General features: G+C 39.3%; 1 protein-coding gene across 8 annotated transcripts in view; it reads left to right on the plus strand.

Moving 5' to 3' along the window:
* Nucleotides 1-20,690, plus strand: part of Osbpl8 (oxysterol binding protein like 8) — a 112,294-nt gene that overhangs the window by 25,476 nt on the left and 66,128 nt on the right. For 2 of the 8 annotated variants that reach the window (XM_051206420.1, XM_051206421.1), the window contains exons 2-4: nucleotides 2,072-2,177; nucleotides 14,653-14,691; nucleotides 20,188-20,224. In XM_051206420.1, coding sequence (XP_051062377.1) covers nucleotides 2,136-2,177; nucleotides 14,653-14,691; nucleotides 20,188-20,224 — 118 coding nt within the window. In that variant the 5' untranslated portion in view covers nucleotides 2,072-2,135. Of the gene's footprint in view, nucleotides 1-2,071; nucleotides 2,178-14,652; nucleotides 14,692-20,187; nucleotides 20,225-20,690 lie in introns of those variants that run through there. The other 6 variants (XM_051206422.1, XM_051206423.1, XM_051206425.1 and 3 more) reach the window with 4 other exon arrangements.

The following is a 20,690-nucleotide window of genomic DNA, read 5'->3' on the forward strand; positions in this document are numbered from 1 at the left end:
ACCTATTATTACACATGTTAAGATTTTTATTTTGTATCTGTCCTTTTTTAAAAGATAGTTTGCAAAGACTAAAGATAGAAAATTCTTTAAAACTAAAAATGAGATTAAAAAAATAAATATCGAATCTTTAAAATATAAGTATCAAATGGCCCTGAACTAAGCTTTGCCCTCCCCAGCTCTCACCAAGACTTCATCTGCTTTAAATTCTGCTACACGAACAGACTGTCACCTTGGATTGGCCTGCTTCAGGGTCATGTCTTCATGTTCAGCTGCCTCCTTTGTCTTTTTTTTTTTTTTTTTAAATTTGAGGATTTATTTTGTTTGTATGAATGTTTTTTTGTTAATGTATGTGTATCCCATGCATGCCTAGTGTCTGAAGTCAGAGGAGATGTTGAAGCCTGTACATCTGGGGTTTCAGGTGGTTGTGAGCCACCCAGGTTCTTGGTTAGAGCAACAACTACTCTTAAGAGCTGAGCCATCTCTCCAGCTCCTCAGCTGCTTCCATGATATCTCCATTCAGAGGTCAAAGTGACATCCCATGAGTATCCATCTGGAGATGAGTTCATAATCCACTTAAGTTCTTCCCAAGTCTTCCTACACTATCCTCAATACCTGTTAGTGGTAACTTCAGTTTTTATATTGAGTTGCATGAGGCAAAATCCATGCCAGTTTCTCCAACCTCCTCTGTGCTTTACACCATATATATGACTCATCAATAATAATTTGACTATATTTTCAAAGTGTGTATATAAAGTGTTTATGAAATGTGTCTGCTGCTTTTCTGCAGGCCAACATGGCTCTTGTATGGATTATAGCAATAGGCACTCATTTGTAGTTGTATTGAGAGCTAGCAGTTAGAGCAACCATGCAGAAGTGAATTGCATTTTCTGTACTTTGCTTTCAGCAACGTCTTCCTTCTCATTCAGGGTAAAGTCGTGTTGTCTGTCCTGCCAGACTCACTGTGGTTTGGAAGTTAGCTGCCCTTCTTTTCTTCTCTTTGCTCACATTCTCCTCCTCCCCCGCTGTGACAGGAATCCCTTGCTGTTGTGGCAGGTGTCCTGCTCCTGAGGCTTCGCACCTGCTTGCTTTTCTGCATGGACAACTGTGTGGCTCTCTCCTTTTTAGTGGGGTCTTGACTCTGAGTTATCTCTGAGGCCTTCAATTCTGTCTGCTATTCTCCCCACCCAACTCCTGCTCTCTTCCCTGCCGAGTCTTCTCTTTAGCTTGAGTACTATTTAAATTTATCAGGTTAGATAGCTTTTGAAAAAAATAAGTTACTAAAGGTAAGTAAAGCCAAAGGAAAATTGATATGAGGAATTATATATTGATAAGTTTATTGGGAAAACTAGAGATGTGAAACAGAAGACGGTTTCTGCCTTTTAATTTTGTCACTGGTGATAATTGTAGTTGTCTAGCAGTTAAAGGTTGCTCATGTCTTTTAGCTCTATCTGTATATGATTAGTGAAGTAAAATAGTTTCTTTATTACACTGCAATAACCAAAACTATGTTAAAAATCCAGCAAGTAAAAATCCAGGAGATATCCTTGGTTTTAATTTCTTGAGATAGAATTGATGTAGCCTCATCAGTGTTCTTGCCTCTGCTTCCCAGATGTTGGACAATTAATTTTTTTTTTTTTAAAGCTTGCCTCTAGGTATTTTTCACCTGGGATATTTTATTTGAACCTTAATTCTTTAAAAAACTATGATTATTTGTTTTATGTTTATGGGTGTTTTACTTATATGTCTGTCACATATGTCTGGCACATGGAAGCCAGAAGAGGGTTCTGGGTCCCCTGTAATTGGAGTCATAGATGGTTGTTGGCTGCTAAGTGGGTTTTGGGAATTGGACAGGTGGCTCCCCAGGAACAGGTGCTTTTAACCATCGAGCTGTCTACAGATGAATTCTTAAAAACAAAGCAAAACAAAACTAAAAATCCTTTGTCAAAATCTGTTTTTTAATTTTCTAGTAACCTTAGCATAAAATAGTCTTCCTTACTACTGTAATTCATGGTTATTTTGCACTTGCCTTAATTTTTAGTCAGTCCTAATACATATAATTTTCTTTCTCTAGGGTTTCCAGACTTCTAGAATGGCTAAGCATTAATGGAAGGAGAAGCATAAATCTATCTTCCATTATGGAGGCAGGGTTAGCAGATGGAGAGCCTGATAGAACTTCGGTGAGTAGTTTTCAAACAGTATAATAAGGACATGTTGTCTGCAGCTGTAGAGTGCTTTATGTAAGCCATAACTTTATTCTTAAAAATTCATTGAAAGCAAAAGTTTGTTTATTTGCTTGGTTGGTTGGTTTTGGGTTATTTTTTGAGACAGGTTCTCACTATGTAGTCTTGGCAGGTCAGGAACTCACTGTGTAGACCTTGGGTTGACCTGGCCTTGAGTTCATACAGATTGGCTTCTTCTGTTTCCCAAGAGCCCCACTCCTTGCAAAAGCAAATTACTTAAAGTACTTTTAAAAATACTTAAATCTCTAATGTTGTTAGGAGAATTGTAGATTGTTCGAAGCATATTGGAGCAATGCCTGTCAGATTTCTGGTATTTCTGTTTCATATTCTTTTCTTCTCTGTTCCTTCCCAGCCATATTGTATCAGACAATACTCATGTATTAGTTTGTATTTGCTTTCTCAAACCCCTTTTGAATCTCAGTAAAATCAAGAGAATATTAACTATTGCAAGAAATTAAATACCTCTCAAATCATGTGGAGCTCTGAGCAAGAAGAGTGATGAAACATTAAACTAATACAGAATGAAAGCAACTGCACTCAATACTGTCTGGAAATTTGAAAGATCCTGAAATTAAAGTAAATGTGGTAGCAGGGAGAGAGTATGTGCTATACAGCAATTTAAAAAATTTGCCCCGGTATAGATTAAGTGGATGATGTCATTATAAAATAATCCAGAATAATCATTACTCTTACATTTGAGTGAGTCTATTAAAATTTGTGAATGGAGCTCTTGGAGGCAGTCATAATGGAACTGGCATTCTACTGCTAACTAAATGACCATACTTAGTAGGTTTATTCTACTGGTAACTAAATCACCATCCTTAGTAGGTTTATTCTACTGCTAACCTAAATCACCATCCTTAGTAGGTTTATTCTACTGCTAACTAAATCACTATCCTTAGTAGGTTTATTTTACTGCTAACCTAAATCACCATCCTTAGTAGGTTTAGTCTACTGCTAACTTAAATCACCGTCCTTAGTAGGTGTGTGTGTGTGTGTGTGTGTGTGTGTGTGTGTTTTGTTCTAAGAAAATTCCTTGTTGGTAGTGACCAACTTTTTGTCTTTGATTTTACTATGGAGATGAGATAGTATTTCATCAAGGTGATTGTAAAGTTTGAGTGGACATCCTTTGTTCAGGGTCCAGTGTGGGGACAGTTATCGTGGAAAAATAAGGATCAGGGAAAACAGGCTGAATAGATAAAACATGGAACATAAAAATGACCAACTAGAAAACAGAATTTGTTCCATGTCCACTGCCTCAATGACCAAAACAGAAACAATGCAATGCATTAACACGCTAGCAGAAAAAGCTCATTCCTTCTCTGACAAATCAAATGATAAGATTAAAAAACTGGAATATCAGATAGAAAAAAATGGCAGATAGAATTTGTTCCATGTCTGGGGATAATGGTAAGCTAGCAGATAGAATACTGTTTCTGGAAGGCAGCTTACATGCCATTCAGATAATATCTAAGGATGAAAATATTAAAAGCATAGTATCATTTGTAGTTGGAGAAATAACTTACAACAGAGACAGATGAACGGCAGCAGGTTCCAGTCCCAAGGATGCCTCTGGATGCTCTGTCTCTGTCCAGAAAGCATGAAAGAGCTCCGGGTTCTGACCCCAGACATAGTTCTTTCAAGTCACATCCTCCCCTGTCCCCATCCCCAATGGGTATGGTCAGTGCCACAGGTGTGGGCGGGGTGGATATCTTACTACAGTGTAATAATTAAAAGCACCATGAAGTTTTGGTGACTCAAAGTAACTTGATCCAAACCTTTTTGAATATCTGGTTCAGGTTTGTTTTGATTGCTTTAACGTAAAAAAAAAAAAAAAATCAAAAGTGACCACTTGTTAGTAAAGAATAAAATGAGCTTGAAAATAATGTGGCTTATACAGGGCTGGACGCTGGCCAGAATTGAGGGGGCTGATGATAGGTTATTGTATTTTTACTATGATTTCAGAAAAAGTTCAGACTAAACCTTGTATTTAGCATATTATATTTACTTGACCATAATGTCATCTTTAGAAAAGCTATTTCACTGTTTTTATGGCTGAAATGTTGGTGCCGTCGTGACGATTAAAAATTGTGAATAATAGGGCTTGAAATATAGGTGAGTCCAGGCCTACTCATTTCCTGAGCTTTTGGTCCTGAGAGCTATAAGAAAGCTACCTAAGTGGGGAGGGAGGAAGGAGGAGAACATGAGAGATCAGGAAGGTTGAGTTGGGTGAAGAACAGAGAACAACAAGGAAAGAGATGCCTTAATAGAGTGAGCCCGTTATGGGCTTAACAAGAAACCTGGCACTAGGGGAAATCTCTAGGGATCCACAAGGATAACTCCAACCAAGAATCTAAGCAATAGTGGAGAGGCTACCTTAAATGCCCTTCCCCTGTAATGAAATTGATGAACTTCAGTTTTTTGTTTGTTTGTTTTAATTCTATGTTCTGTTCCTGAGAAGTTGGGGTAAAGATGTTGAAGTAGGGGAAACTGTTTTGTTCCTGTTTGTTTCTTCTGTGATATATAGTCTATTTATTGTAGGGAGACTAATACTGGTAATTTCAATCTAAACTACAGAAATGTGAATTTAAAACTAGTGTTATAGTTCACTTTGGAGTTAACTGTTGTAAATTCACCTTTGAGTGTCATGCCCTGAGCGAGTTACTGTTGGTACACAGATGAGGTGGGTAAGAACTTGGTTCCAAAGACTTGTAGCTAGAAATCGGAATGGGGCTGGCTGTGCTGGGCAGTCCTGCAAGTCTCATTACTCAAAAAGCTACATGCAGGAGGATCGTGGATTTGAAGATAGCTGTAACTAGTGAGACCCTGTCTCCTAAACAAAACAAGAAAAAGACAAGCATGTAGCCACTTAGCATGATGTGGGTAAGGAATATAAATTTCCAAAGATACAGTTTCCCTGTGATACATGTAAACATAATTGTTTGTCATTCAGAGTGATTTTTGAGTATTAATTGAAGCTACGACTCTGTTGCCTATTACAGTGCTGTGCACATTATAAACATCCATTAAATAAAAGCTACTATTGTTTTCTAGTATGGCTTTTAAAGATTCTCCAAAAAGATCAGTAAGAGAAGTCTGTAAAGTCTATATGTGTACAGTGGATAGTTGTGAAAGCTTTTTTTTTTTTTTAATTTTTACTTTATGGTATTTTTCCTGCATGTATGGTTGTGCACCGCATGTGCCTGCATACCTGGTTTGGAGGCCAGAAGTGGGCACCAGAACACTAGAATTGGAGTTAAAGATTGTTGAGAGCCGCCAGGTAGGTGTTGGGATTTAGGCCCAGGTCCTCTGGAAGAGCAGCTTAATCACTGAACCATCTCCAGCCTGGACAAGCTTGAAGAGACTATTAGTGGTGAATAGCAGAAGTAAGGAGGGCTCATTGGATAGAAAATGAGCCAGGAGAACATTTCAGGATGATATGGAAGGCTAGGGTCACTAGGGAATTAATTGTTTAAAGTTGAAGGTACAAGTTGAATATTCCAGGCTGGAAATATGAATAGTGTTTATGTGGAAAATGATTGTCACAGCAGATTAAGACCAGATTTACAGATCAGCTGCCAAAACATGGACTTTTGGACTGGGTATGCAGATGATGGTAATCTGTGAATATTTTTGCTGAATGGCTGGAATGAGTTTGGAATCAGGATATAAAATGATTTGGAGGAGGAATCTGAGACGCATCTCCTACTGGGTCACACCCGAGCACCGGAGTTGTGAGTGTGCTGCTGTGCTTAGGATGCTGGGAAACTGAACTCTGGTCCCTATCCTATGTAGCAATCACTTTACCCCCTGAACCATTAAAACAGAAAAAGATATCTGTGTTTTTAAAAATATGTTCCCCATTCCCTGTTTCTTGAAATTAGAATTGGTAGAGGATTGCTTTTATTTAGATTTCAATATTCTTAGCTCAAACACTTTATAGATGGTTTTGTGTATTACCAACCAGGAGACTACAGTGTTAACTGTCTCTCTTCTTGTGGAAATGGGAGTCACTGACAGACGTTGCCATGTCTTTTAACTCAGCTGGCTTAGTAACATGAGGGTTTGAGAACATGACTATGATGAGTTTTAAGCAAGCAGACTAGTCAGTCACATTTTGTAATGTGTTTGTCTTCTAGACTATTCGTCTTTCTGCTATGTGAAAACTATCCAGTGTCTTAGTTGGGGTTTCCATTTCTGTGACCATGACCAAAGACCAAGTTAGGGAGGGAATTTGGCTTGCACTTCTACATCACTGTTCATCATTGAAGGAAGTCAGGACAGGAACTCCAACAGGGTAGGATCCTGGAGGCAGGAGCTGATGCAGAGGGGTGCTGCTTACTCACTTGCTCCCCATGACTTGCTCAGCCTCCCTCCCTCTTGAGTAACAGTTCTGGTTGTCCTGGAACTCACTTTGTAGACTGGGTTGACCTTGAACTCAGAGATCCACCTGCCTCTGCTTCCCTGATTGCTGGTATTAAAGGCGTGTGCTGCCACCGCTAGCTAAGCCTGCTTTTTATAGGACAATTAGCCCTAGGTAGCCACTGCCCACAGTGGTCTCTGCTTTCCTCCATCGGTCACTAATTAAGAAAATGCCATACATCTGGATCTTTGGAGGCCTTTTCTCAAGCTTCTCTCCTTTAAGATAATTCTAGTTTGTGTGTCAAATTGACATAAGAGTAGGCAGCACACTGAGACTACTAAAGGAAGATATTTTTTTAAAGTGTAGAATAATTTGAAAGGCTTTATATTTTGTATATATCTTTTTAAAACTTGTAAAAGTTGTGTTAATAACAGTGATGTGTCACTGAGTTCCAAGTAGGAAAATATTTACTATTTCCCATTGAATAGGAACTAAAAGTCTCATCATTAGTTATATATTCGTTTAGATGCTAGAGGTTGATATTATTTAAGGTTTGAATAATGTGGCAATAAAATTTGCTAGAAACATGGCTGGTGAGATGGGTCACTGGGTAAGGGCACTTGCCACCTGAATTTTACTTCCAGAACCCATTTGATAGAAGGAAAGACTGGCTCTGGCAGGTTATCCCTGATGTCTAGCTACTTGCTGTGTTGTGTATTCCCACACACAGATATATGCTCCCCAACACACAAAAGAAGACAAATCTTAAAAAAAGTAAAACTCAGTTAAAATCAATCTAGTATCTCCAAATTGTATAATTTTCATGCTGCTGTTCAAAGTAGGTCTACCTACATTAAAAACTAAAATTAAGATATGCCAGGTATACAGTGACACTGTTCAGTGAATTTGGGGAAGCCAGCAAGAGGAAGAGTTAGTTACAGGAAAGTGGGAAAAGCAGCCAGTGCTCTACACAGTATGTCAGCAGGTTTCTCAGCTAAAAATTGTGTGTTTTGATTTGCACTTTTGCCAAGGATGTTCTTGAACTTCTGATCTGACTCCTGCCTCCATCTTCTAAGAAGTGGTGTGTACCATGATGTCTGATGTGAGGAAGTCTTGGGACCAAATACAGGACTTTGGGAATGCTAGACAAGCACACTACCAGCAACACTGCATCCCCAGCCCCCATTGATAAATTATCACCAATATTTAATTAATTTTCTATGCACATTTGCTGTGGTGTGCTTAGGGAGATCAGAAAGCAACTTGTAGGAGTTGATTCTCTCCTTCCACCTTGGGATCTTGGAGATTGGATTCAGGTTACCAGGCTGAATGCAAGCAAATTTACTCAGTGAGCCATCCTTCTGACCCAGTAAATTATTATTAACTGAAGTTTAATCTTGATTCAACTTTGCTTAGTTTTGCCTAATGTTCATTTTCTGTTCTGGGGTCTCATTCAGAATGCCACAATGCATAATTACCATGTCTCCTTGGACCTGTTCAGGCTGTGGTAGGTTGTCACACTTAACTTGTTTTTAATAAACCTTTTACTTTGTCGCTTGTTGTTGAGACAGTAAATGCTGGCCTGGAAGTCACTATGTAACCCAGACCAATATACTATTTAGCAATACTTCATCAGCATCCCCAGTGCTGAAATTATAGGTATGAAAGTATGAAGCACACCTGGTTCACGTATACAATTTTGAAGGATCCAAGCAGGTATTTTTGCAAGTTGTTTTTTACTTGGAGTTGGGTTCTTTCCTCTCCCCTCCCCTCCCCTCCCCTCTCCTCTCCTTTCCCTCCTCCTCCTTTTTCTTTCTTCTTCTTGTTTGTTTTTTTTTTTTTTTTTTTGAAAGGGTTTATCTGTGTAACAGCTGAGTAGTTCAAGGTCTCTAAGTCAGCTAAAATTGTGCAGTTATCTCCAAACAATTTTATTACTGAAGTGAAAGTGTTTCATAAAACTTTAGAGAGAATTACGCAGGATTAGAAATTTTATAATGTGAAAGCCGAAGGGGATTGTGTGGAGAAGGAAGTGTCAAGAAACAAGAGAGTAAGTAGTGGAGGAGAGAAGGCAGAGTAAGCAGCTACATAAAGAGACCCTGTCCAAATGAACCAGAAACTAATCCAAGAGATGCGATTTAGGAGAATCCTCTTGAGAGAACTGAAATATTGAAGTGACAACTGAACATTGAAGCTTTTCTCTGTCTTGTCTTGAGATAGGGTATCACTGTGGGTAGTCTGAAACCAGTAGTGTAGTCCAGGTTTTGAACTTGTGGACAACCTCCTGACTCTGCTGTGATTTCAGGTGTGTGTGTGAGTGTGTGTTGCCATGCTCAGTTCTGAACACTGGAGTTGACTAGTATGCTTCATGAAATTCCAGTGTCTGGCTACGTCTTTATGTGAATTAAAATCCCAAAGGGTGAGATGCAGGCATTGGTTTCTCCAGGTTCTCTGTGATTGTACTTGAAACTAAGATTAACAATAGAAATATAGAGGCTATTGGTCAGAATAGAGAACAGTTAAAACCTAAAGGGTTAGCAATATCCATATAGAAAATATGTGAAGGGAGTTAGAGATACATATTAATAGGACCTTCCCCCCACACCAGATGAAGAAACTAATACTAGAGGAAATTGTGTAGCTTTTCCAGAATTTGATAGGAAGCAGGAAGTGGACTACAGGCTTGCATATCTGGTAGTATTTTCTATCTGTGAGTTTTAGGGCATTAATGCATGTAACAATTCATAGTAGGTGAGACAGTGTATGGGTAGATGATAGTGTATGATGCAGAGGGGACCAGAAGAGTCAATTATTTTAAAGGAGGAGAGAAATGTTTTTGAAAATATGCTTTGAGTGTTGAATGGAACACAGGTCCTTTACTGCCTTCAAGAAGGTAAGAGTGCTGTTGTAGGCACAGCAGCAATGTAAGTAAATACAGTATCACATGGCATATTCAGGGAAGTAAAGCATTTTTTTAAGGTATAGGGTCAATGCGTGTGGGAAGAATGTATCTTGATGAGTTTGGGAGATAGATGTTTCTCTTTGTTTTTTTATTTATTTTGAGACGGTCTCATGTAGCTCAGGCTGGTCTTAAACTTGCTGTGGATGAGAAGATGGTCCTGGTCTTGCCTCACTACCCAAGTGCTGGTGTTGGAGGAGAGCATCATCACACTTGACTCTTAGTTTTCATGATTGTTCTTTCGTGCTTGTCTTCCATCATTTGTTTCTATTACTCAAGCTACTGTTAATTCTTCATTCTTTCCTACATCAGAACTTTTTCAGTTAGTTGCATTTTAGTTAATAATGTCTCTTTTAGGGAGATTAGAATATAGTGGAGTTATAGCAATACAACAGAGTATCTGATGTGTATATGGTACTTATTGAGCACTATTAGAAAGGAGTTTCATGATTCTATAGTGTAGGAGTTAAATAATTTGGCCATTATTTCTGTTTGTAAGAGAGTTGGACCTAGTGTAGTGGAACTTTCAACTTTTCATTTTGCTGCAAGGCTTTTCTTAATATTTTGCTTTGGCCTCTATAGTCAAAAACTATCCTTGTTGGGAAAATCCAAAATAAGTGTGAGTGAAGACTTCATTAAGTACCTCATCGTGCTTTCTCTAGCACCTGTTACACGTTTAATAGTTTCCTACGTCCTTCTGAATTTTGCTGAATTTAAGCTTTTGTTATATTACTATACTTGTGTGGGAAGAAAATTATTCCTTGCATTCTTAACTATGTGGCCTTCCCTGAGCTGCCTGTCTCACACTTTCATGGTAATCTCCATAATACCATGAAGTGTAGGTGTTCTCTGTAGAAATGAAGAAATTGAGGCTCTCAAAGGGCCATTTGAATGAGGTCTCTTAGGGAAGAGGGTAATCTTGAGATTTAAGTACAGATACTCAATTCTGTTTTTCTTGTCATTGCGTGCAAAGACATATGTCAGAAACTCTGTATTACACTTATTCTTTTCAACATCCTTTTAAAGTATTTTGTATTCATTATTATAATGTACACAATAATTTCCAGAGTGTTGCTCTCTAGTACCTAATTGTGACTTTGTGTGAGCCACGGAGACCAACATTTCCTTAGCATTAGCAGTCTTGTCTGTGGCTTGATAATACTCAGCTAGGTATACTAGTTTATGTATAAGTATACTAGTTTATGCAGCGATTTTTAGAAACAATAGATTTCTAGAAGCTGAGAAGATATTTGTTAATGTTCATCTTGGTCTTGACTGACTCACTCAAGCATACAATTCATGTATCTGTGTAAACAATGTAAATAATTTACCAGATGAAGTTCCAAGTAAGGTAAGCTCTTCTTTCAGAGTGAAAATTAAAATGATTTAAGCCCATCATAAGATTAAGCTAACATTGTAAGATGAACTCTGGAATAATTACTTACCTGCATTTCTAATATAACCGGTTCTCATCTTTCACCTGGTGTGATTGTGGTGTGATAATATGGCTGTGGTTGTATTGTTTCCATAACCTTTCCAGTTAACTGGTTGATTGAATCAGATTGAGAGGGAAGTGTTTCATGAAGTCAAAGTCTAGGTTTATAAGTTTATTTCATGAACAGCAAACACATTTTTCTTGTTTTATAACCACAATTTCCTTCCGGTTACCCCACCATTTGAATGACACAAGTTCCAAGTGAAAACTCATGTTGATAGTTTTGAGCTGCTCTGTGTGTAAGGACTTTGATTGAGGAAGTAGGTTTAGCTATGGCAGGGAATTGCCAATACCAGAAGAACTGCTATGTATGCTCCGTTACTAAAAATGGATACAGATAGACAAATCTGTGTTGTAGCAAAAGATTAATAAGACTAATAGTGGAAGGATTGCCTGTGTTGTGGATAACAACTAGGGTATTCTTAGGGTTGAGGCCGTGTCTGTTGAATTTTAGGAATCAACTTGATTGAGCAAATGAGAAAAACTAAATTCAAGATAACTATTCAAGGCTACAACTTTTACATTATTATAAAGTTTGGCTTGTAATTCAGACTTTATTAACTCAGGAAGATCAGAAGTTCAAGGTCACCCTCTACTAATCTAGTTTGTGGCTAGCCTGGTATACATGCCTTAAGAATTCACATTAACTTTCCATGTTAATCCTTCGTGTGTCACATTAGATTTGCTGACTAATTTTATATCATCTTGACACAAGCTATAGTCATCTGAGAAGGGGAGCCTGAATTGAGAAAACTTCTCCATAAGATCTGGTTGCGGGCAAGCCTATAGGGCATTTTCTTGATCAGTGATTGGTGGGGGTGGACCCAGTGCATCTTAGATGGGGCCATCCCTGGACTGGTGGTCCTGGATTCTATAAGAAAGCAGGCTGAGCAAGCCCTGAGGAGCAAGCCGGTAAGTAATACTTCTCCATGGCATCTCCATCAGCTCCTGCCTCCAGGTTCCTGCCCTGTCTGAGTTGCTGTCTTGACTTCCTTCAATGACAGATGCTGATAAGGAAACACAAGCCAAATAAGCCCTTTCCTCCTTAAGTTGCTTTGGTTTCATCATAGCAACAGTAACCCTAAGACATTAGGTATGCAGTATGTTAACATTTCTGGAGATAAAAAAGATGGGCAAAGCTTACTTTTGTCTTAGGGAAAATTAACTAATGCATTTAGTGGACAGGAATGTGAAAACATACGTAAGACAATGTCTCCCATGGGTGTGGTAAGGTGGCTCACTGGAGAAAGGTCTCGGAGCTTCATGAACCTGATGACCTGAGTTTGACCCTTAAAACCCATGTATAGGTGGAAGGAGAGAGCTGACTCCTCAGAGTTGTCCTCTAGACCTTCTGGAAGAGCAACCCTCGTTCTCCCCCCCTGCAAAGAATAACGTTTAAAAACCCCACTGTTGATTGAGTTTATAATAATGAGTCAACCTTTTCTTTTCACTCATGCATATATTCCATTGTTTGCTGAATATCTGTAATGTAAGGTTTCCTTGTTGCTTTAAGGTATACAGCAGTGAGCAAAACAAATTAATTCAACTCTTACTCCGGTAGAATATCTGAGTGGTGGAAGATGAAACTATGTCCTGTGTCCATGTGATGAAAAATAAAGCGTGATAGGATGGAGAGAGTGGAATAGACTGGAGACTAAGGAGTGGAATATAAAGACTGTCTTCTAATGAAGCAGCTCTTGAGCAGAATCTTTGGGACTTCCCAATCTTCCTTATCCCTCCTTTCTCTGGTGGAGATTGAACACGGGGCCTTCTGCATGCTAGCCAGGTGCTCGGCCCACATTTGTACATGTTGTTTTGTGATAGGATCTGAGTGTGAATAGGTTTCCCAGGCTGCCCTTGTGCTCATTGTGTAGCCAAGACAGGCACTGAATTTATAACCCTCCTGCCTCAGATTTCCCAAACCAGCTGGGATTCAGGTTTGCACAACCAAGCCTGGTTGTAAGGGCTGATTTCTCAGCAGAGTATTGATGGTGAGCTTTTATGTCTGTTGAGTAGCCTGGTGGTTGGACTTTAACTGCTAGGTGCAGGGCTGGTGTTTTAAGGAATAGGTGGTACTCTGGGCTCTGTCACAGTCCTGTCTGATGGTAACAGAAAGATGCAGTGACAGTTCATTGACAATACTGGAATATCATGTTTAAACACTAAGCAATGAGGAAAGTACTCCGAGGAAGCCAGAGACTGGGAAGGATAATTCCAGATTGGATTTTGGTTATGTAAATTGAACCACGAAGATCAGAGGATTTTCAAATTGTTGGGCAGCTAAACAGAAAGAAAACTTGTGGGGGGCAGGGGGTGGTGGCACAGATTACAAATCACTATGTACAATCAGTTCTGGCAATCAAAACTAAGGTAAGTGGAATTTCAAGGCTTTCCTATGGGAGAGTAAAGCAATGCTGTGGGATGAATAACTTAGCTGAACTGTAGATTTTAAATACCAGAGTTTGAGGCTTATTTTATAAAGAACATTGTATCAAATGCTTTTGAGTAGAGGAATTACATTTTCACCATGATCACTTTGAAAATTATCTTAGGTTGAACACTATCCACACGGGTTCCTTGTGTTGTCATACTTTTCAAGGACACTAGAAAGTATACTTAAACAAACTATTACAAATCCTCACAGTAGCTCCAGAGAGTGATAACATGTAATAACTAATGCATTCACAGAGGAGAAAAAGAAACATCCCAGGAGTTCATGGCAGACTTGAGGAATGATTAAACTCATCTTAGCGTCAAGTGAATACAATACGTATTAGTCTTGGCAGTAGGAAGCTTACTTCATTCTCTCATGAATTTCAGTATCTAGCATGGTGAATGAGTGAGAAGAATGAAAGTCACTGTGGGTACAGCTTCAGAAAGGAGAAGTTGAGGTGGCAGGATGTGTTAGTGGGAAATTAGAGACTGGGCGTGAGATAGAACGATGTAGAGATGAACCTAAAGACTTGATTAGACCTGGGGGTGGGGGTATAGGAACTGGTTTCTGAGATCTAATAAGCGTTATTTTTTGACAGAAAAAAAATGCTTTCTAAAATAAGCCTAAAATTAACCTTTCTTTCTTACCAGAATTTTAGAACTAGAAGTTAATTCCTACCAGTGCCCAAATGCATGGGTAGAAGTGTTTGAGAGGTAAACTCCATCTGCAAACGAGGCCTGGAAGTTACCTGAACAGCCGGGCTGGGGGCTGTTGTTCAGGATCGCTGGTGCACTGAGTGAGAGGGCCACAGTGCAGTGAGACAGGGCCACACTAGTACAAATAGGAAATACCAATAAAGCCCATCATAGCAAAAAAGTCGATAGAATGTAATAAATACCCAGAGGGATAAAAATGAAATTCCTTCCAGAACATTCCAGAGAACTGCATAGCCTGACAGATTGTAATTTCCTGAAGCCACCGGATTTAAAAGAAGAAAAATGAAGAGTTTAATTCCTAGTGTGAAAATCCTCTTGCACTTCCCACCTCCTTTAAATGTTACTTTGTAGAGTATGGAAGTCCCTTTGTAAGCTCTGGGTGCTCTTTAATTTCACCCTCAGCAATTTGAGATTAAATTGCTCCTGAGAAGATCTGTTTTCTTTTTAGATCATGACATATTCAGAAGTTGCTGAAGTTCGAGAGACAGTGAGTAATGTGCGACCCTGTGTTTAAGATGTTAACCTTTCTGTGTTTTTCTATGATTTTGAGTTGGAAGTGGGTATTTCCCACTGTACTTTGTACATTGTCATTATACAACACAGAAATAGAAAATTAAAATTTTGTTTCTAATTCTTATTTTTTTACTATAAAAGTAATGTATAGTAGTGTACCATAATTAACTAATACACAAAAAAAGCATATTAAGTAAAGCTCTGCCACTTAAATATATAACCACTGTTAATGCTTTGGTGCATCTTTCCTCAGTATGTGTTTGTCTTATATTAAGTATTGTAAAAATGGGATAAGTACTTAGGGACCAAAGGAGTGATAGCTCAAGATCCCCCCAAAAAAGTTGCTTTGGAATCTTTTCATGTAAAACTCAAGTATAAAATGTGCACACTTTTGCAGATTAGAGGAATATGAGAAATTCAAGCTAAGTATAGAGTGATGACTCCTGTTCTAAGAACAAGTAGCTCCCAGCTGCATCATATACCCTTCACTGAAGTTTCTTATTCTCAGAGCCAAAGATAACACTGGATAGAACCCTGAGATGCTTTGTGTAATTCTTCCAAATGTGGGTTCTGGGAGCTGCCTGCAGCAGGATTGCTTCAAAGAGTGACTGATGAGCTGGCTGTACTGGGGGGAAGAGATGGCCACCAGCAGTGTCTTTGCTAGACAAGCTCTCCGTTCTTTCTCTTATGCTCACCAAATGGCTTAATGCAAGCTAGTGCATGTACCGGGAAGAAAGTACTGTTTAAAGCCATAAGATAAAAACTACAGTCTCGTGGAATCATTTTTGCACCACAGGGTGGCTGCTGTCCTGGTTTGGCTGAGACTGAGGAGTTCTTAGATTGAAGGGCATGGTGATAAACGTGTACTTTATCTTTTATGTTTCTTAAAAGGTGGAAGCTCATAGATTAGGTGGCACACATTTAGATATACAATACAATAGAAGACAGTTTTCATATCACACTTTTTATGAGACCCATAGACTAAGATTTAAATAATTCTTGTAATATTAAGTGCTTTTAATGAAAGTAGCACACAAATTCCTAAATTTTTCCAGTCATGCTAGCTTTTTTTTTTTTTAACTATTTTTATTCAAATTAGAAGATTTATTTCTGTAACAAATTACTGACTTTGGGTGTTTATTGAATAAAAAGAAAATACTTCATGCTGTCTTAATGGTTTTTCACTCTGAGAAATTTCTGGCTTCTTTGAGATTTGAGTAGTATTTTAGTTCTTCAGTAAAAGCCAAGGAATGCCTACCTTATAAGGGGGAAAAAAAAAACTTACATGATATTTGTGTAGTTTCCCACAGTAGTTGTTTCACAGTCTTCCTGTATTACACAACATGGTACTGTATCCCAGTAGTGTAAGGATAACACACTAGTGTCACCGAGTGAAGTAAGTTACTTGGTGAGAAGATGCTTGCTTGTGCCCCGTTTCCCATTAGCATCATTCACAGGTGGCTTGAGAAGGATGCTACTGACATCCCATGCAATGCCCCTGTCCATATATATATTCCTGGGAAATGTTTCCTGATGCCATGCTTTGTTCTCATGGTGTTTTAGCCTTGTTTTTGGAGTGCTTTCTTGTGAGTCTTAGATTTGTTGTTCATTCTAAGTTAGCTTTCTGGTGCCTGTTTCTTATACTATGTCATTTGTCAATCATCAGTGACCAAGACATTCAGGTCATAAACCTAACTCACACATGTCATCATTTGTGCTGCTTCTAGTAGCCTGAACCTTTTCTCTGTACACACTTCACATATCCAGCTGCCTTCTTGTCATCCGCTTGGGGTATCTTAACAGGCATCTCACAAGTAGCCTCCCGGAGCTCCTTGGCATTTTCCATATAACACACCTGCTTCTTGGCATTTTCCATATAACACATCTGCTTAGCTAATGGCATTTCCATCATGCAGTTGCTCAATTCAGATCACTTGGAATCATCTTGATTCCTTCTCTCTTACCTCCCACCTGGTCTGCTTGGAAATCCTGCTGCTGTACTTTGAAATTATATTCAGAACTGAATAGCCAGCCTTTCATCACCTCACTGCTGCTACTGTGTTATCCTCAGATTGTTGCAGTAAGCTCCACTTATACTCTTGTTCAGAATAGCAAGTTGGAATAATGCTGCTAAAATAGAATCGGACCATATCAGTCCCTTTCTCAAAACCATTTCTTTTGCTTCCCTCACCCTGTTCAAAATACAAAGCCTGAAGAGGGCCATGCAAAGACTTCCGTAATTTAGCACCCTCATACCTCACTCACTTCAGGGTTGAGCTTCTGCGTTCACATTTTCCCAGACCCTTGGCACTGGCTTACATCCCAGTCCTCTGTCTTTACTTTTTGTCCCCTGTAGGATACTTTTCTCTGTCTTATTTGTTGAACCTGTAGTAGGGTGTTCTTAGGCTACCTGTCCTTTCCCTGATGCTCAGTCTGCCCCCTATTCTCTGCTTACCTTCTCCTTTTATTTTAAATCATGTAATGTTTGGTCTTCTCCATTTTCTCCACTAAAACTTAAATGCTACTCTGACAGAATTCAGATTTTGGCGGTGTGTGGATCAAACCCAGGGTCAGAGCTAGGCACACACTGTACCACTGAGGTACAAACCCCAGCCCAGGACAGGATTTTTGTCTGTTTCATTTACTGCTAGTATCCTTTGGTGCTTAAAATGATGTCTGTCTATAGCTGTTAGTAAATATTTACTGGATATATTGATAGTATGTATTTCAGGCCATTATTCACTGTGTCAAATTGAACAAGTTAGAATTAATCCAATGGGATAAGATTCAGTTGGCACAGACATGTTGAAAGGTATAGTGTTGGTATTATAATGCAATTTTTGGAACAATACCTAAAAGTTACTGTCTATACTAGAAATTATTTTTTTGAGAGTGAACAGGTAAGGGATAGAAACAGCACAAAAGCCAGAAGAGGCCCTTTAATCAACAGAATTGGAGAATATAAAACAAAACTGTACAATGAAAACAAGCTTGTTAACCTTTTACTCCAAATAGAAGGTGGATTCTAAAACCTTCAAATGTGTAGGTTTAGTAAAACTAAAATTTTTTTGTTGTATGTACATGTGCACACACACATGCTTGTTCTTGTGTGTTTGTGTATGATTAAAACTAAGGTTTTTCTTAGGGAAGTTACTGGTAAATCTAGGGGAAAAACATAATAAAAAAAATGTAAGAAATTTAAAAGGCAAAAGTATTTGTGATAATCCAAAATGGCACCTACTGGTCCTTACTCCATGGTGAACAATCCCCATTTTGTCCTATATTATACAGAACTGCTATATTTCTGTTTGTTTGTTTCAGGTTTTCTTTTTGAGGGGGGTTGTTTTAAGACAAGTAAGTCTAGGTTTTCTCTAAAGTTATCATCCCAGGAAGATTTTTAAACATAGATACCTTGGAAGCATTTTTAGAGTTGGCTATAGTGTCTCTCTGTCAGCTTCCTGGCTTCTTACAGTTTTCCGGTGTTACTTATTTATGTGTTTCTTGTCTCATAAATGAACACAGAATTAAGTTGTATTAAATAGTGAGCACTTATTTCAGGAATCCAAGAACAGTTGTTTGCAGTTAAGATTAGGGAGGGAGTTCTGCTGTTATCTCCTTGGAAAACTTGATTAGCTGGTGAGGAGAGACCCTCTTCAAGTTCACTTAATGCTTCCCCTCAGTATTTGCCTGGTACCCAATGGAGGGCATCTTAGATTGACCTGTGAGAGAGTCCACCATCCTTTTGCCACTTTTTTCTCCATGAGTGGTGAGCTAGACCTGGTGGTGCATGCTTAACAGTCCAGGAACTGAGGCAGGAAGACGAAGGGTTTCCAAACAGCCTGAACACTGTTAAAACCAAGCCTATGCCTCCTGCCCCCAAAGCAAAACTAATAAAAGGGGAATAGGGCAGTTCTGCACTCTCTGGGAGACAAGGCACCCTTTACCAGGGAATAAGGACCACTGGGTACCATTCTAGACTATCTGCACAAATTCTCTGGCCGTTTTAATTTTTAAGATTTATTTTTTTTACTTTAAATTATGTGTTTATGTGTCAACTTTTTTTTTCCCCTTGTGGGTGTGTGCCTGTGGGCCTGCAGGGCCCAGAAGTGGATTCTCTGGAGCTGGAGGTGGTTGTGAACTCAGGTCCTCTGGAGGAGCAGCGGGTACTCTCTACAGCTGAGCCATCTCTCTAGCCCCTGACTCACAAATACTTTAATCTTTTACCTCTCTTAATCTTCTCCCTTAAGCTTGCTGTTTGTAATAAGGACCTGAGCACAGTGAGCCCATTGTCAGCAGAGCTGTACTCTGTGAAACTGAAATCTGTTCATAGAAGAATAAGCGTTGATTGGCATCTGAAGAAAAATAGACACTAGAACATGATACCCAGAATTGCTCAATAGTTATCACCTAGGAAAGTGACAGGTAGGAGAATTTCTCCAAGGAGATGACAGAGCCTCAATCAAACAGGTCACCTTGTTTAGTCACAGCCAATGACAATTCCTTCTCTGTGCCCAGAAAGAGTGTCATCAGTGGGAAGTTTTAGTTTGGTATGTGAAGTGCAGGGTAGATGGCTGAGAGCTGTGTACCACTAAGGGAGGCCCTGGTGATTGATGCTGGAGGTTAGATTTTCTAGATAGAGGGTTGATCTCAACCTCTCATGAAAACTGAGTCCTCTGCTTAGCATGGCAGAGCATAGGAGGCTGAAGGAGGAGGACTGTGGGACTGAGACCAGCTTAGGGGACTCAGTGAGGCTGGAGTGAGGTTGGGAGGTTGGGAATATATCTTCTGACTTCCTAAAGAAAAAGGAGCTTTATTTAGATTATGCTTGTGTTTAGTGAGTCCTAAGAAAATTATGTCAGACTTTAAACTTATTTATCTGACAGTAACTTTCTCTTTTAATTTTTGCCATTTTGCTAAAAACTGATCTATTTTGTTGTTGTCTTTGTAGAAACAGTTTGCACCATGCTTGCCATATAATAAGCATTGTGGTGTGTGTGTGTGTGTGTGTGTGTGTGTGTGTGTGTGTAAGACTAAATCTCTGTAGAGAGTGCGAGAGTGCACTGATGGCATGAATCCTGCTGTTGAGTACAGTATGAGTGCTAGGTAGTTTGAAAGCTTAAAGTTTAAAAGCACGAGTGCTCCTAATCCCTACCTTGAATTGGAATCAAAAGGAACTTCTGGCTTGAGTCATTGCAAAGCAGTGCACTTCAGCGATTCTATTTCTCTCCCTCCCTTCACTTCCCAAGTTGAAACCAATACGAGGTACTGCCTAAGCCAGGGCTCCTTTAGTGCAGAGAAGGAAGTGTCTAAAAAATGGCGATGACCGACTGTAGCCTGCATGCTGCGCTTCCTACTCACAGACTAACGCTGTTCCTCTTGTCCTTTTGTCTCACTGCTGCTTCCGTCCGGTGTCTGCTGCTCCCTGGTTTGGACTGTGTGTGTCTGCTGCTCAATTCCTCTGCATTAAAAGCTTCTTGGTGATAACAAAGATGTCCTTGGGCCATCAAGTAAGTAGCTAAAGTTGGAATGTCATGTTTTGGGGACATGCTAATATTTTGGTGTTCCTTATAAATGACAAATAATATTTCAGTTTTGAGTGTAGAAATACTCAATGTCCACCATCTGTTGCACTTGTCCATGTGAGAGCCACGGACAGAGCCTGCACTGGTGTCACAATCATCTAAAGCAGTGGTCCTCAACCTGTGGGTCACGACCCCATTGTGGTTGAACAACCCTTTCCCAGGGGTCCATCAGAAAACACGGATGTTTATATTACAGTTCATAGCAGTAGCAACATTACACTAATAAGCTAGCAACAAAAAAAGTTTTACAATGGGGGGGGTCACTACAGTGTAAGGAGCCGTATTAAAGGGTTGCAGCATTGAGAACCCCTGATCTAGGATCTCTTTCCCATAAAACCCTTGTTCAGTCATCACAGGCATAAAGAGATCGTATATGGAACTCACTGCCTCA

The sequence above is a fragment of the Phodopus roborovskii genome, unplaced genomic scaffold (genome assembly GCF_943737965.1).
Source record: "Phodopus roborovskii unplaced genomic scaffold, PHOROB, whole genome shotgun sequence".
Taxonomy (NCBI): domain Eukaryota; kingdom Metazoa; phylum Chordata; class Mammalia; order Rodentia; family Cricetidae; genus Phodopus; species Phodopus roborovskii.